Genomic DNA, 15,120 nt, shown 5'->3' on the forward strand with positions numbered 1-15,120 from the left:
CTTTTCATTTAAATAAAACCTCAGCTTCTAATACTGCCTCTCAGAATAGGGTTCTGTACAGCATGAGTGTGGTATGAGATAAATTCATCTGGTCATTGAGGGAGATTTGTCAGATTGATTTTTTGATATGCTCCTGTTCAGTCAGAAGCCTTAGATTGTCCTGGGACCATGTAGTCATATTTCATTTGGGGAAGTTTAGAAAGTGAAAGGTTCTTTGAATGAACTAGATTTGAATGAATTAAGAAAACAAATTTTAAAATAACTTGTAATTCATTATATTCTGCCATTAAAATTCAGAACCAGACATGTCAAGTAAATATCTCACTTTAAAAATATTTAACATTGACAATATTGTAATAATATTTAGGGCTGTAACGGGGGAAAAAGTGGTGGCTGCAACAGTGGTCTAGGCTAAGACCTAGTCTACACACAGATCACTGGTATAACTATTTCAGTAAGGGGTGTGATTTTTGCAATGCGGTTATCTCTCTATAAGTCCTAGGGTAGACACAATTATACTACTGAAAAGATGCCTTATAACTGTACAGTTTATTCCCCTTCTGTACAGGAATAAGCTATACTGGTATAAGCACATTTAAGCCACTCTAGGGGTAGTTATACCTCTTAAACTAAATATAGAATTAAATCGGTACAACTTTTGTGTAAACACGGCCTTAAGCTTGCTCTACACTCAAAATGACTGCACCACAACTAAGGTGGAGTAGAGTTTGTCTGGGCTTACCCTGGAAGGATAGCTCTGCTTTATTGTGGGGAGGGCGGGGGGAGAAGGTGGTCAGAAACTGCTGTAAAAAAGGTGCTCGGTGGTCAGCTTTGCAGCAATGACTCCCACTCCCCCCCCCAAGGAATTCCAGTACGGAGGAACTTGGATATAAAATATCAGCTTTTCCCCTCCTTTCTAGAAGCTATCTGTGCTCTGGTTTTCAGACACATCACCATCATCACAGTTCAGATGATACCAGGAATTTTTGGACTTCTATTTAAGAACAATTTCAGAGTAACTGATAGGCTTTTGAAACTTCTTTTGGTAAGTACTGCATTGGAAGTAGCTTTTAATTTCTGTATCGATGATTAAGTAGTTTACTTGGATTTTGTTGTATTTTAAGAAGAACTGTTGGCTTATTCTTGTCTGTTCCTTCTGAGTGTGCACACGCGCAGAACTTTAAAAAAAGTGATCAGGGTGGATTTGATTTGATTAAAATCATGATTTAAATCAATAGTCTGGAAGACTTGATTTAATCATGGATTTCTACATAAAAGTGCATTCTTGTTGGTCACAACCTTAATACATATTCTTCACAACTCAGAGATAGATGTAGGTTTCATTTTTAGAAGGTACACGCTATACATTTAAGTGATTTATTTTGAAAACTTTTCAGATTAGTTTTATAGCTATATCAGAAAATGAATGATTGTTTGGTTATTTCATTTACCAAAAGTAATTGAAGCAGACATTTATGAAGTCACTGGGAGGTGAACTACCTCCAATTCAACAGGTTAATAATTAATATGTGGAGGCTTTTCTTGCCATGCTTTGTTAGGAGGAGAACATCACCAGACGGACATTTAAATTGTTTTATTTAACTAAAACAACAACGTTAAGTGTTCTGGATTTTTTTCTTCAACAGCAAACATATAATTTTTTAAAAAAACAAGCATATGAATTTTTGAATTTATTTAAACATTCAAGTTTTTTAAAATCAGGTTTGTTTTTTGTTAAAATTGTTTTTAACTAAAACAGTTAAATGAAATATTTAAAGAACAAACAAAATTAAATCGACTAGGTCAGCCAGATCAACATGAGAAACTGAAAATATTGGTTTCTGCAGCTAACTTGGTCATCTTCACCTTCATTTTCCTGTTTGTTCATAATCTGGAAAGGAAAAACAAGCTTTCCTGCTTTTTCAGGTCCCAAACGATTTCTCAATTTGGAATGAATTAGTCCAAAAGACGAAAATATTCTTTCTACCGGCAGAAGAAGAAGATAGACAATCCAACATCTCCTTTTGTTCCTTTGGTTAACTGTCCTAACTTTTAAAAAACTGTGCCTAATTTGTCATTTAAATTTGTCTGGCTTCAGCTTCTGGCCACTGGTTCTTGCTATGCCTTTCTCCACTAGATTAAAGAACCCTTCAGTAACCAGTATTTTAAGTCTCTCTGTAAGGCATTTTCCCCAGCCTCAAATAATTTTTGTGGTTCTTTCTGCATCCCTTCCAATTTTTCAACTTCTTTTTTAATACATGGACTCCAGAACTTGATGAATTATTTCAGTCTTGCCAAATCCAAACGGAGGTAAAAATCACTGTCCGGCTCTTACTCACAAGTTCCCCATTTATATGTCCCAGGATCACATTAGCCCTTTTTGCCACACCATCACACTGGAAGCTAATGTTTAGTTGTTTGACCACTATGATCCCTAAAGCCTTTTCTGAGTCACTGCTTTCCAGGCTACAGTCCCCCGTTCTGCAGGTGTGGCCTGCAATTCTCGTTTCTATATGTATAACTTTGCATTTGACATTTTGTTTGAATGAGCTCAGCTTATCAGACAACCCAGATTGCTCTGTATCACTGCCCTGTCCTCATTTGTATTTTAATCAGCATAATTTTATATTTATTTCCAGATCACTGATTAAATTGTTGAACAGCATCAGGCCAATCACCAATTCCTGCAGGACCCCACTAGAAATACCCATAATTGATGATTCCTCACTGACCACTACTTTTTGAGATTTGTCAGTTGGCCAGTTCTTTATTGATATTGAATACAGTAGTACTAATTTTTGAATCAGAATGTTATGCAGTACTAAGTCAAATGCCTTACAAAAGTCTAAGTATATTACATCTGTGCTGTTATGTTTATCAAGCAAACCTGTAATCTCAAAGAATGAATCAAGTTAAAACCTATGTTCCATAAAACCATGTTGGCTGGCACAGATATATCCCTATCCTTTAATTCTCTGTCAATTAAATCCCATATATCAGCTTTTCCATTATTTTGTCTCAGACTGAAGTCAGGCTAACTTGCTTATCATTATCCAGGTCATCCCACTTAACCTTTTTGATTACTGGCATATTAGTACTCTTCCAGATGAAAAACACATACTACTTAAATACCATCCAATTTATTTCAATTATTTAGCAAAACTACAAATGCCAAGACATTGGAATCTTAATATCTAGGAAACTGACACTACCTGCCTACATGTTCAGACTTTTGAGGTCCTAAGTGAAATATCAGTTTATTGCTTTCCAGTCTATTCTCCAGAACATAAATATATATTTAAATATCTTCAGAAAAGCTGCTATATGTTAAGGCTAGCCAACAAGAACTGACGGTACAGCAGTTTCATCAGAGTGGCAAACTGTATGGGATAGGCTGGACTTACAATTGTGCAAACTATAACACTGAATTAATTCTGAAGACACAAGGGAACATCCAATACATGTTAAATTTAATTTTTTTCTTCATGAACAGTAAAAAATACTACAGTCCTTGAAATATTTTCAAAATTGATTCTGGGTAGGGATTTAATTGTTTTTGTTTGTCAAATCTTTGAGTGTCACAGGTGGGAATTAACATTGTACCCATTAGAATTACTTTTGATCATGTATCACATGGAAGAGACAGAAGTAAATTTTTAGTTTCCCAAGTCTATTTGGTCAAAACCTCCTCTTTCTTGAATCTTATTTTAAAGCAAAATAGTTAACCCTCACACCACAGATGCACAAATGTAAGTAAGACAATGTAATTTATTTTAGAATCAAGAATCTTTTATATATTTACCTATGAGCTGGAATTCTGCGATCACCAGCAACTAATACCACATCACATAGCTGTTTGTGTCTCAGGTAGTTTTCCATCTTTTTAAAGGTTTGTTCAGCATGGTTGAGTGCCTGAAAAAATTCATCTGATGTACAAGGCTCCATAGTTTGGCAAGATGATAGAGTCTGACTGCTGTTGGAAGTCCTGAAGAACATAACAAAATCTTAGTATGGCTAATATTTTAATACAGCAATTTTGTTCACAGCTGAAACAATGAAAGTCACGCCTGCATTTTAGAAGTGATATATACTACTCAGGTTAACACTTTGTCTCTTGCAATTACTTTTATTCACATCTTCCCTCCTTTCTGTGGGTGTGGTCCAAAGTCCATTGAAGAGTGGAAAGATGATCTAGTGCAGTAGTTCTCAATCTTTTGCATTGGTGCCCCTTTTCACACAGCAAGCCTCTGAGCGCGGCCCCTCTTATAAATTAAAACCACGTTTTTCCAGTTTGAGAACCCCTGATCTAGTGATTAGAGATTTAGCCTGGAGCTCAGAAGACCAGAGTTCCATTACTTGCTTTACCACAGACTCCCTGTGTAGGTTTAGGCAAGACAATGAGGCCTGGTCTATATTTAAAATCCGCACCCCTGACCAATGCAGCTATGCTGATTTAGCTACATCTACACCGGAGGTTACACTGATGGAAGAATGTTTTTATCAATCTAGCTAGCATCATTTGGGGAAGTCGTGTTCCTGTATAGACAGAAAAATCCCTTTCATCCATGTAGACTACATCCACACTACAGGATAGCATAGCTGGCATAGCTATGGCAACATGTCTACATTGCAGCTGGGACCACGTCTCAGCACAGGGAGACAGACATGCATTAACTCTGCTCAAGCTAGCACACTAAAAATAGCAGTGTGAATGTTGCAGCATAGCCTAGCCACACAAGTTTGGATCCAATGGGTTGGGTAGACTTGTACTTGGGCAGCTAGCCTTTGCCGCTACCCATGCTGCAATCTCCACGCTATTATTTTTAACATACTAGCTCAAGCAAGCTAGTGTGCATCTGTCTACCTAGGCGGGGAAGCATGCTCCCAGCTGCAGTATACACATACCATTAGCCTCTTTGATCATCTGTAAAATGGGTATAACATTTTCATTTCCTCACAGGTTGTTGTAAGGCTCTTGGATACTGTTGTAATGGAGGCCATATCAGTACTTTTGAGAGATAAATGTCTTAAAGTGTCCTTTCTATACAACTCCTTTGAGGATAAATTTAGGAAAATAAATATTTACATACACATAGTTATGACACGCATGCAGTGGAAATATTTTTATTGTCAAATATCTTGGAATGTGAGTTGGTGAAAATACACTTCAGTTAATAACACTTTCCCTTTTTACTCTTTCAAGCTTAAATCGATGTAAATTACTTCACTCAGAGGGGTGGTATTTTTACACCCCGAGTGACGTAACTTATGTCAACTTCAGCGGTAGCATAGTCAAGGCCTAGGACTTCAATCCAGCATAGAATTTAAGCACTTGCTTTATTTTCATCATGAGTAGTTCTTTGGAAGTCAGCTCATTACTTGGGTCTTAAAACATTTAACACTGAAGACCACTGAACACAGTCTGAGCGCCACCAGTTTAAGGGATTTTGTTTCTCCAAGCAAGATTTTTGATTAGGTATTTTTGCCTGGGAAAGTGGTTCACTGTTCAGTACCGAAACAATTAATCATGGTGGCACTGAAGTAATCATAATTAGGCTTCAATATTAACAGCCTATTAAAAAGTGGGAGGGTGGAATACACACCTATCCTTTTGCTGTTCAAGCTGCACTGCTGCAGCTCAACTAGGACACAGAGCAGCAGTTTATAATGTGAAAGCTATCTCTGAAAGCAGAAGAAAGAAATGTCAATTTTTTCTAAATTCTGGAGGAGGTGGGAGCACAGTGTCAGGGAACATGTAAACTGTGGAATTTTATAATCTCAGATAGTAACAAAGCAAACCAAAAATATTAATTACTACATAAGAATTCTAGTGAATACTAGCCCTGCCTACCATAATTAAGGTTACAAATCCATCATTCTTTACAAGCAGCTGTTTTCAAACATTCCATTTTCAAAAATATTCACCTTTTATGGCTTGTCTACATTTGATTCACTACATCGGTGTAACTGCAGCAGCACTTCAGTGCAGACACTACCTACACTGATAGGAGGGGTTCTCCCATCAGCACAGGTAATTCCACTTCCCCAAGAGGAAGTAGGTAGATTGATGGAAGAATTCTTCCATCAACCTAGCACTGTCTACACTGGAGATTAGGTCGTCGTTACTATGCCACTCAGGGATGTGAATTTTTCCTACCTTTGAGTGAAGCAGCTTCTTAGTGCAGACCATGCCTTAGACTGAGCTTCTCAATGCTTTGGCTTTGCCAATAAAATAAAATTTTTAAATCTGAGCAAACTTCATTGTGGTAGAGTGGAAAAAAAATCCATATTTTATCCTTTTCCCATTATAAAAAGTTCTAAACATCCTTTTTGGAATTAGTATATAGGACCAACATCTGAGATTTTAAACTTAGCATGGACATTGTTCCTCTTGAGGACTAGTACCTTTGGCTTGAAAAACAATTATTCAATAAATACCATTTTTTAAAAGTTGCCTACCCATACTACCATTAGTCTAGTTGGTTTAAACTAAGGCTTTGTTTCACTGCCAAGAAAAAGTTGCATTTTTACCATGGCATAACAAATATGCATTAGTTATCCTGCTGTAAAATTCTCGTGGAGACAAGTTTCTGTAGTTTTACTGTGAGGTAAACTAGGTGAGGTCAACCACAGGCAGGATTATAAAGGCTGATCTTGCCTAGCTACCTCGCAGTAAAGACTACCTGCAGTGCCTAGTCTCTACTAGGATTTTACAGTTGGAATAGCTAATGGAATACAGTTATCCTCTATAACAAAAAACTCCACACACACTATACCATTTTTGCTGTGAAACCAAGCAGCGGTAAAAATACAGGAAGCTGCTGAAGTCTTTTCTAGACTAGGGTTCGCAATGGTGCTACCAATGGAAACTTTTTTGCAAAAATCTTTAGTGCATAATAGGTCAAATACATTGTTCATGTATTTTGGTCAGTAGACGGAGGCAAGGAATGTAACTCACCACTGGAACTTTAAGGTATCAGCTTTTTCTGAGTTATTAGTATATGTAAACTGACAAATATTTATATGATACTTCACAAACATGGAATAAGATGTTCCTTCCCAGAACAGTTCACAATCAAAAATCAACAAGACATCAATTCAAGTAACAGAGTGTGTGGAAAGTTTGTTGAAAAGGAGAATGAGGTCGGAAGGATTCTTCGGATATGAAGGAGAAGGCATTTGGCAAACAGGAAGTAGGAGATTTTTTCAAATTTAGAGCTCAGCATGAATGCAGGCATGAAGCCATATTGGAATTGTTAGCGAGGACTAGGAGAAACATAGGGAGTAAGAGACTCGGGGGGGGGGGGGAAGAGAAGGGGAAATTAGGAGGAAATGAGAATAGAGGTGGTTGTAGGAGACAGTAAGGGAAGAGAGAGTATATACACCCTTGAACTTGAGGACTAAGGCCTTGTCTACACTATAGAAAGGTATTGTGCTAATGGCAGATCACGGATCTAGCATCTACATACAAAAATGCTCCTAATAGTATACATGTGTGCTAAACATTTTTCAGATGAGACTTGCTTTGATCATGGCTAACCACTTTCAGTCTGATAAGATAAGAAATAAGAAGCCAGCGAAAGGATTCAAATATTGAAGGGAGGTGGTATGGACAGAGCAAAAGGAGAGGACATTAATTGTACTGTTTTGGAGAGAAGAGAAACAGGAAGGCTAAAAAGCATAATTTTACAGTACCCAAGCTGACAAATGATAAAGGCATGGGCAAGAGTTTTAAATAGGGGAATGCCAAGAAAAGAATAAATTTTAGTGGTCCCAGGAGAAGCAGCAAATACCCTTTAGTGGGAAAATGGATATTTGGGAAGAGGGGGCATGATAACAGGGGAAAAGAATAAAAGATGACATTGAGTTTGAGATTTAGAGACCAGGATTTAATGCTGATAGAAAGGGATTAGAAGGAACTAAAAAAAGTTCTTTAGTTCTGTAAAGACTGAGATGACACTGACATCTAGATCTCAGAGATGCACCAGACAATTGTGAAAAGCAGTACAAAACAAAACTCAAAATCTGTCAGAGTAAGACACAAGATACACGAGGAACAGACCCCTGTTGAGTAAAAAGGTCTTTTAAAAAAGCAACCTACACCTTTCACAATAGAACAATGCTAAAATGAATTTTCTGACTCAGGTGGGAAAAAAATCCAGAAAAAAAGATTTTTTTTTAGCCCCTGTATGTATGTGAGGCCTCTCTGGAGAGGAATAGGACATTAACACTTTCTATAACTGCCTTAATTACTGAGAACTGTCTTATTTATATGTATGCTGACAATTTCGGTTTTACAAGGGAAAATTTGTTTTCATATTATCAGTGTGTCTATTCTGATTTTGGTTTATTTCATAGGACAGAGAAATACAACCAGTACTTACTCCTTCTATAAGTCCCTCAGTTAGTATTAAGTGTCTTAGAATCATCCTAGTTCAAACAAATCCACAACTGAGAAATCTACAAACAACCATTATTTCAGGGTGGATCTGCTTTGCACAAAGCGCTGTACAAACACATAGGACATGCTCCCTGTTCCAAAGAATTTACAATCTAAAAAGACAATAGAGTGAGGGGTGCGGGGAAGGATACAATATACTAGCAAACTGATCAGTGATGTCTGGCACAGATCTGGTTAGTTCCATGGTATTGTTTATGTTTTAATTTGTATTTATTTAATCATTGAATAAGCTATCCCTAACAATCTTCCAGAGATATCGAGGTGAAATGAACTCTCTATGCTTAGGCTACACTAGAGGTGTCTGGTTTTTGACCGGAAAGTCCGGTCTAATAGGGGACCTGACAGTGTCCGGTCAGATCTACTAACCAGACACCAAAAGTCTGGTTCATGCGGGCAGGGAGGCACCAGGTCATCACCCGTACCACCCCCTACTCAGCCGGGGCCACCTCCTACCTGCCTAGGGTAGCTGCTGCTCTGTGACCCAGCTCTGCAGGCGAGTCTCTCCCAAACTGAGCAGAGGGGGAGAGTAAGGGGGGGAAGAGGGGGGAAAAGCAGCGAGCAATGGGGAGTGGAGGAGGAAAGAGGAACAAACGGGAGGCATGGCCTTGGGAAGGAAAAGGCAGGGCAGGGGAGTGTCCCGTTTTTAAATATTACAAAGTTGGCAACCCTAAGATACACCCTACAGTATTTAAGAGTTAATACTCAGCAGCACTACAAGAGGTGTAAGAGATGATCAATAGCAAAAAGGATCTCATGTATAGGCCCCAACATACATGTTAAGATTTTAAACTTTCATAACACCAGAAACAATGTAAATCCCTTTCTTCCTTCTGCTTTGGCCCACATATTCCCATATGGCATGGTGGGAGGAGACATGCAGAATATAAGACTATTTCTTCTATCATGGTGTGCTTCCAGGGCCTACAACATGGCACTCAGATAGAGAGGAGTGCAGACGCAAGAACTTTCCACACACACATGACATTTCTCTCCTACAGATCTCTGCAGATCAGTGGGCTTGGAACCCCATTCTCCTTTATGACAGAGGGGGGTGGGTGGTATGTGTGTGCACATGCGTGCCTGTCCAGCCAAGTTCTCTCTCTTTTACAGAAGAATTCAATGAAAAAAACTGAGTTAAAATGAAAAGGAGTACTTGTGGCACCTTAGAGACTAACCAATTTATTTGAGCATAAGCTTTCGTGAGCTACAGCTCACTTCATCGGATGCATAGAAGTCCACTTTTATGCATCCGATGAAGTGAGCTGTAGCTCACGAAAGCTCATGCTCAAATAAATTGGTTAGTCGCTAAGGTGCCACAAGTACTCCTTTTCTTTTTGCAAAGACAGACTAACACGGCTGTTACTCTGAAACCTGTTCATATAATTGTTTACAAAAACACATGCTGAAAATCACCTCATATAGAAGATTCTTAGGTACTTTCTCTGAAACTTATTTTGTTGATGGCTAAATATACTTATTACAGCAAGATTAAATTGCTTTTTATAAAGCCTCAGCATGCAGTGTTTCATTCCCTTATAATTCTGATAAATGTTTCCAATTCAGCAACAAAAGCAAATGCTATGTTGACTCCTAAACAGAGAGAATTTTTGTTTTGTTAAGGATATAAACCATAAATTGTGCAGTGTTTACTCATCAGTTTGCCCCTGCACCAACAAAATTTTCTATATATGGGTACACTCTCCAAAGGGAATGCAACACACAAACTATATTAGCTAGATTGATCTATCTCTAATAGGCTTATTAATAAAAACTCTGCTCCCTTTAAATAAAGATTAATGATCTTCTTTAGAATATCAAGTCACTGCAAAATAATTTTAAAAGCTAGAAAGTAAACAACATGAAAATTAATGAGAGATGGCAAGTTAGCTATTGTAGCATTTCTAATATTTACAACAACAACAAAAAAGCACAGCAAGACATGTTACTTTGTGTAGTATAGTTGAGCAAAGTAATAAAGGATGTAATGGAAATAAACTGACATTTTGGTAATAACCAAGAAAAAAAGATTAATTAAATAACATATTACTTATTTTCCACCAATTAACATACACCTTTTGATAAAAATAATAGTGATATAATACATTATTTATTTTAGCACCAGAAACAAGATGCAAGACAGAAACAAAACTATTACCATAATTTTATGGACATAATTAGGTTTACAATGTAAGATATTTGATTAGCACAGCCACAATCAGTTTAAGGCACTTTTCATGTTTTAGTTTGCTGAACAAGCTGGTTGGCAATATATCAGTTTCAAAGGATGAAGTAAATATTTTTTTTTCTTTAGGTTGTACTCACGTTCGGCTTCATAATCAACATATGAATATGGAAATTAAAATACAGATTTATATGCCCAGATTGACAATTGAAGAACACTGCAAAAATGCACATGAGAATATAACAGATTCATAGCTAAAATAATTTTCTTCCAGTTGAATCTTTTATTCTCAAAAATACTTAAGATTTCTATAGCTCTGAAATCTTTTACCTCTACATTATTTCTTTCTAATTTAGTGTAAAACTAATTCTTAACACAGCTAAGCACAGAACAAATGTTACTCTAAAGTAATTTTAAAAACAGCCCTGAAAAGCTGTTGTGTGCGTATTATTTTCAGCAGCTGTAAAGATTAATTTTGCTATACATTAGCTATATTAAAGTTAAATATTAAGTTGGTCATAGAAAATATATTCAACTATATGCTCTGCCAGTTATTAGTATTTTTATACTTTTGATACAATGCAACTATCAGAAAATTCTGAAGCATTTTAATCTAGGATAAATCATAGCTGACATTTGTAGGTATAAAACATCAAATGACATTCAAGACATCAAATGACAACTAATTTCCCCCAATAGGAAAACAACAATTAACCTGCATGAACTGCTGTCCGATTCATTTTCTTCTTCACTCGCTCCATCATCTGCTTCTGATCTATCAAAACAACGTGCATCTCCACAGTTTTCTGTTGTGAACTCAAATGTAGGGACTTCAGATGTGGATGCCATTGGCCAGCGAGGTGAATTCTGGAAATCCTGTTGGCTAGACCTTCTGTAACCAATTGATGCCAAAGGTAGTGGTAGGTTACCTGGATCTAAAAACTTTGTCCCACCAGTTGTTGCATTTTCTCCTCTGTTCCAGAAGTCTTCCCGGTGGCTGTCCATTCCAGAATTAGGGATTGATGACTGGTGACCAAACCATCTCCATCTGATTTTTAAAATCTGCTTCACGTCAAACTCTTTACGAGAGCCAGACATCCTCAATGAAAGCAAGTGATCGTCTAGGCAACAGGGCAAGAAGCAATGCACATAAAAGAAGATTTGTGCATCCAACCAAGACTAGAGAAACACATGCTCTTCCTGCATATGGCAAGCAAATTTTGGGAGGGACTGCATTCACATACATAAAAGCGCTTTTTTAAAATCATATGTCATCTGAATATAAACAAATGGCAAGAGATGATGAAAAATACTGGGATGAAAATACAAGGCGAAACAGTCACCACAATCAAGAAAAATGGTAATCAGGTCACACTGAAGCAGCCAGTGCACTTTCTATTGCTTTCCTCCACATCCTCTGACCATTAGCTTTAACAAACACTAACAGCATTCATTAAAGCTCTTTCAAATGCTGAATACCACCCCTTTTCTTAAACCACAAATGACAGAACGTAATTCCTATGCTGCATTTCAGAATCTCTACTGCTCTACTGTGTTAACTCTTGCTAATACAAATAGGAAAAAAAATCTGTGATTCTAAAAAGCAAATGAAACACTTCCTTGCACTGTTAGAAATCACTAATAAAACAGGCTAAAATATTCCAGTATACTGATTCTATTTCAGGAAAATCTGAACTGGAAAGGATTCCAAGACATGCATCAAATTGTTTTTCAAACAGACTAGATGGCTCGGGGACTGGTAAAGGGTTACAGAGCCTTTCATCTTGACATGCTGGTTTGAATCAAATCTGGGTCTGTAGTGACTGAAAGTTATTACTGATGGTTGCTTAGTAGCCTAGGAGAAATGCACTAATGGTCTCAGTCTATTTACACATCATGAAAACCATAATCTCAGCTGCAACTAATTGATCATCATCAAGGAGCCAGAGGCACCACAGACTCAAGGGGCATCAAGATCACACTATCTTCTGACCTCTAGAACTGGACCCTACAGGTAAAATTTAAAGTGCACTGGTCAGATGCAGTTTTATTTTTCCACTCTCTCTGCAGAAAGGAGTTCAGTCTCTAGTGCTATCCAGACATGTATTTTATAAGCAGTAATTTAACTTTTAAAATCCCATGTCAGAATTCTCTATTTGTTTTTGGAAAATAGAGGGTCAAACAACAGGGATATTTTAAATCACAGTTTGCTACAGGAGTTCCGATATTTACTCCTGAAGGAATTCCGCACCAAAAAAATAAAAATCCTGCAAACAATATTTTAAAATTCTGCAAAATTCTGCAAATGTTATGGTTAATAAATAAATGTGGAGGCACCAGCATGACAGTGGGGAGCACAGGCCACTGACTGCACAGAGGTGGGAGATCACCCTGCAGCCCTCGCCCAGGGACATGGACTCGGTGGTGAGGCTGCACCCGACCCTGACACAACGCAAGGGCCAGACCTGCCCCAGAAACACCCTGGGACTCTGCCCCTCCGTGCCAAGCACACTAGATGTAGGCAGGCAGGCTCAGCCCAGCAGGATCCAAGTGTGGAGGGGCTTAGTGTGGGGAGATAAGGGTTCTGTGTGGGGCAATCTGGCCGTGGGCAGCTGGGAGGGGTGGGCTGGGTACAGGGGGGATCTGGATGAACAGGGGCTCATTGTAGTAGGGGTTCTGGATGGAGAGGCAATGGGACTCTGCAGGGGAGGTCCAGGTGAAAGTGGGTGGGGCTCAACAAGGGGAGGTCTGGGTATGGAGGGTTCAGCGGGGGGGTGTTTCTGGGTGCTGGCTTGATGGGGTGAAGGTCCGAGTGCTGCTTGGTGGGGAGATGGTCTAGATGCAGGGAGCTAGTCAGGGTAGTCCAAGTGCGGTAGGGCTTGCTGGGATGGGGGTTCAAGTGTGGGGGTGCGGTCTGGGTGTAAGTGGGGTCTGGATGCAGGGAGGTGGGGCTTGGCTGGGGTGTTTGGGTACAAGGGGTCTCCAGATGCAGGGAGGTGGGGCTTGGCTGGGGTGTAGGTTCAGGTTTAGGGGAGTCAGTGGGGGGTCTGGGTGCAGGTGGTGAGGCTTAGTGGGGCAATCTGGATATGAGGTGGGTCCAGATGCACGGGAGTTGGGCAGGTGGGGGAGCAGCTCCCCATACAGTGACCCCTCCCCCCTCCCATGGCTGAGGAGCAATGGGAGCAGGAAGGAGGGGGCATGCGGAGCTTCCTACACCTAGAGAGGTTTCTGGGGCTGGGTCTGACCCAGCCCTGGCCGCTCCTTGCAGGGGAAGAGGAAGTCCCATCCTCCCCAGCCCTGCCAGGAACAGCAGCTAAGCCTGGCACAGGGTAGAAGCCACTGGCTGGGGCGTCCCCAGCCCCCCGCCCCCCACTGATTTACCTCTCCCTGGCTGCTCCGGATGCCTGAAACAATGCACCTGCACTGCTGGGGAGCAGTGCATGACTGGTTTTGCAGCTTTCCTTTGCTTCCCCATCAGAAAGTGATTTTTCTGCAGGGAAGCGAAGAAATCTGTGGGAGACATGAATTCTGCGCATGTGCAGTGGTGCAGAATTCCCCCAGGAGTACTACTATGTAAGACTGGAGGTTGGTTGAAAACTAGCTAGCAGACTCTCAATCCAGAAAAAAAAGGAGATGGTCCTGGTGGCTTGGGAGAAGCAATTAGAATGTGCAGCAAGGATTTTATCAGAACCATGATTAAAGACAGTGAGGCTGTGCTACACTACAAACTTCAGTTGATGTAAGTTACATCAGCATACAGCTGCTGCAGTTTGCATATTGCTCATCCACATGCATACTTGGCTGCTTGCATTGGTACTATTTGTACTCAGCAGTGATTATGTTTATGTAGGTTGCAGTGCATCACAGGTAGGTATTCCAGTGTGGCACTCGCCACTGGCCAGGTCACTGCCTTTTGAGAAATTTTCACAACGTGTTGTGAGATAGAAATGAGTAACAAAAAGGTGCCTGTGAACAAGGAGTCAAGTTCCCATCATGCAACTTTCTCCATCCCATAATGCCATCCATCTCATAATTTTCACACAGCAGACGGTGGAGCACCATGTCCAGGCCCAAGAAACGAGCAGTAACTGGTGGGAGTTACAAGTAGTGGGTGCTTTGACTAGCAGCATAAATTGTGAAGTAATAAAAATGAATTTAAAAAATACAAATTTTCTGCATGCCAAAAATGGTGCAAAAAACATGCAGTTAAAAAAAAACACAATACAAACTACCAAAATAAATTAACAGAACACAACTTGAAAATTAGAAAGGTAGAAAACATTCCTGCCCATTTCAGCTACACATAAATTGATCTGTGAGATCTGCAGTTGGCATATGTGAACTTTGGTTGGAGTTACTGTTCCTTGGAGTGGAGTGGTAGGGGTAGGGATGTGACCTGCGATGCCACATGGAATGTTGGGGGGATGTAGAGAGCGGCTAAACTGGAGTTCTCCAGTGACTGCAACCGGTGGGCAAG

At 39.5% G+C, this 15,120-nt stretch overlaps 1 protein-coding gene across 6 annotated transcripts in view; it reads right to left on the minus strand.

The window, feature by feature from the left end:
• Positions 1-15,120, minus strand: part of KLHL5 (kelch like family member 5) — a 98,436-nt gene that overhangs the window by 39,725 nt on the left and 43,591 nt on the right. For 2 of the 6 annotated variants that reach the window (XM_073342275.2, XM_073342276.1), the window contains exon 3: positions 3,803-3,985. In XM_073342275.2, the coding sequence (XP_073198376.1) occupies positions 3,803-3,945 (143 nt within the window). In that variant the 5' untranslated portion in view covers positions 3,946-3,985. Of the gene's footprint in view, positions 1-3,802; positions 3,986-5,603; positions 5,662-11,358; positions 12,180-15,120 lie in introns of those variants that run through there. The other 4 variants (XM_073342272.2, XM_073342273.1, XM_073342277.2 and 1 more) reach the window with 4 other exon arrangements.

This window comes from Lepidochelys kempii, chromosome 4 (assembly GCF_965140285.1).
Source record: "Lepidochelys kempii isolate rLepKem1 chromosome 4, rLepKem1.hap1, whole genome shotgun sequence".
NCBI lineage: Eukaryota > Metazoa > Chordata > Testudines > Cheloniidae > Lepidochelys > Lepidochelys kempii.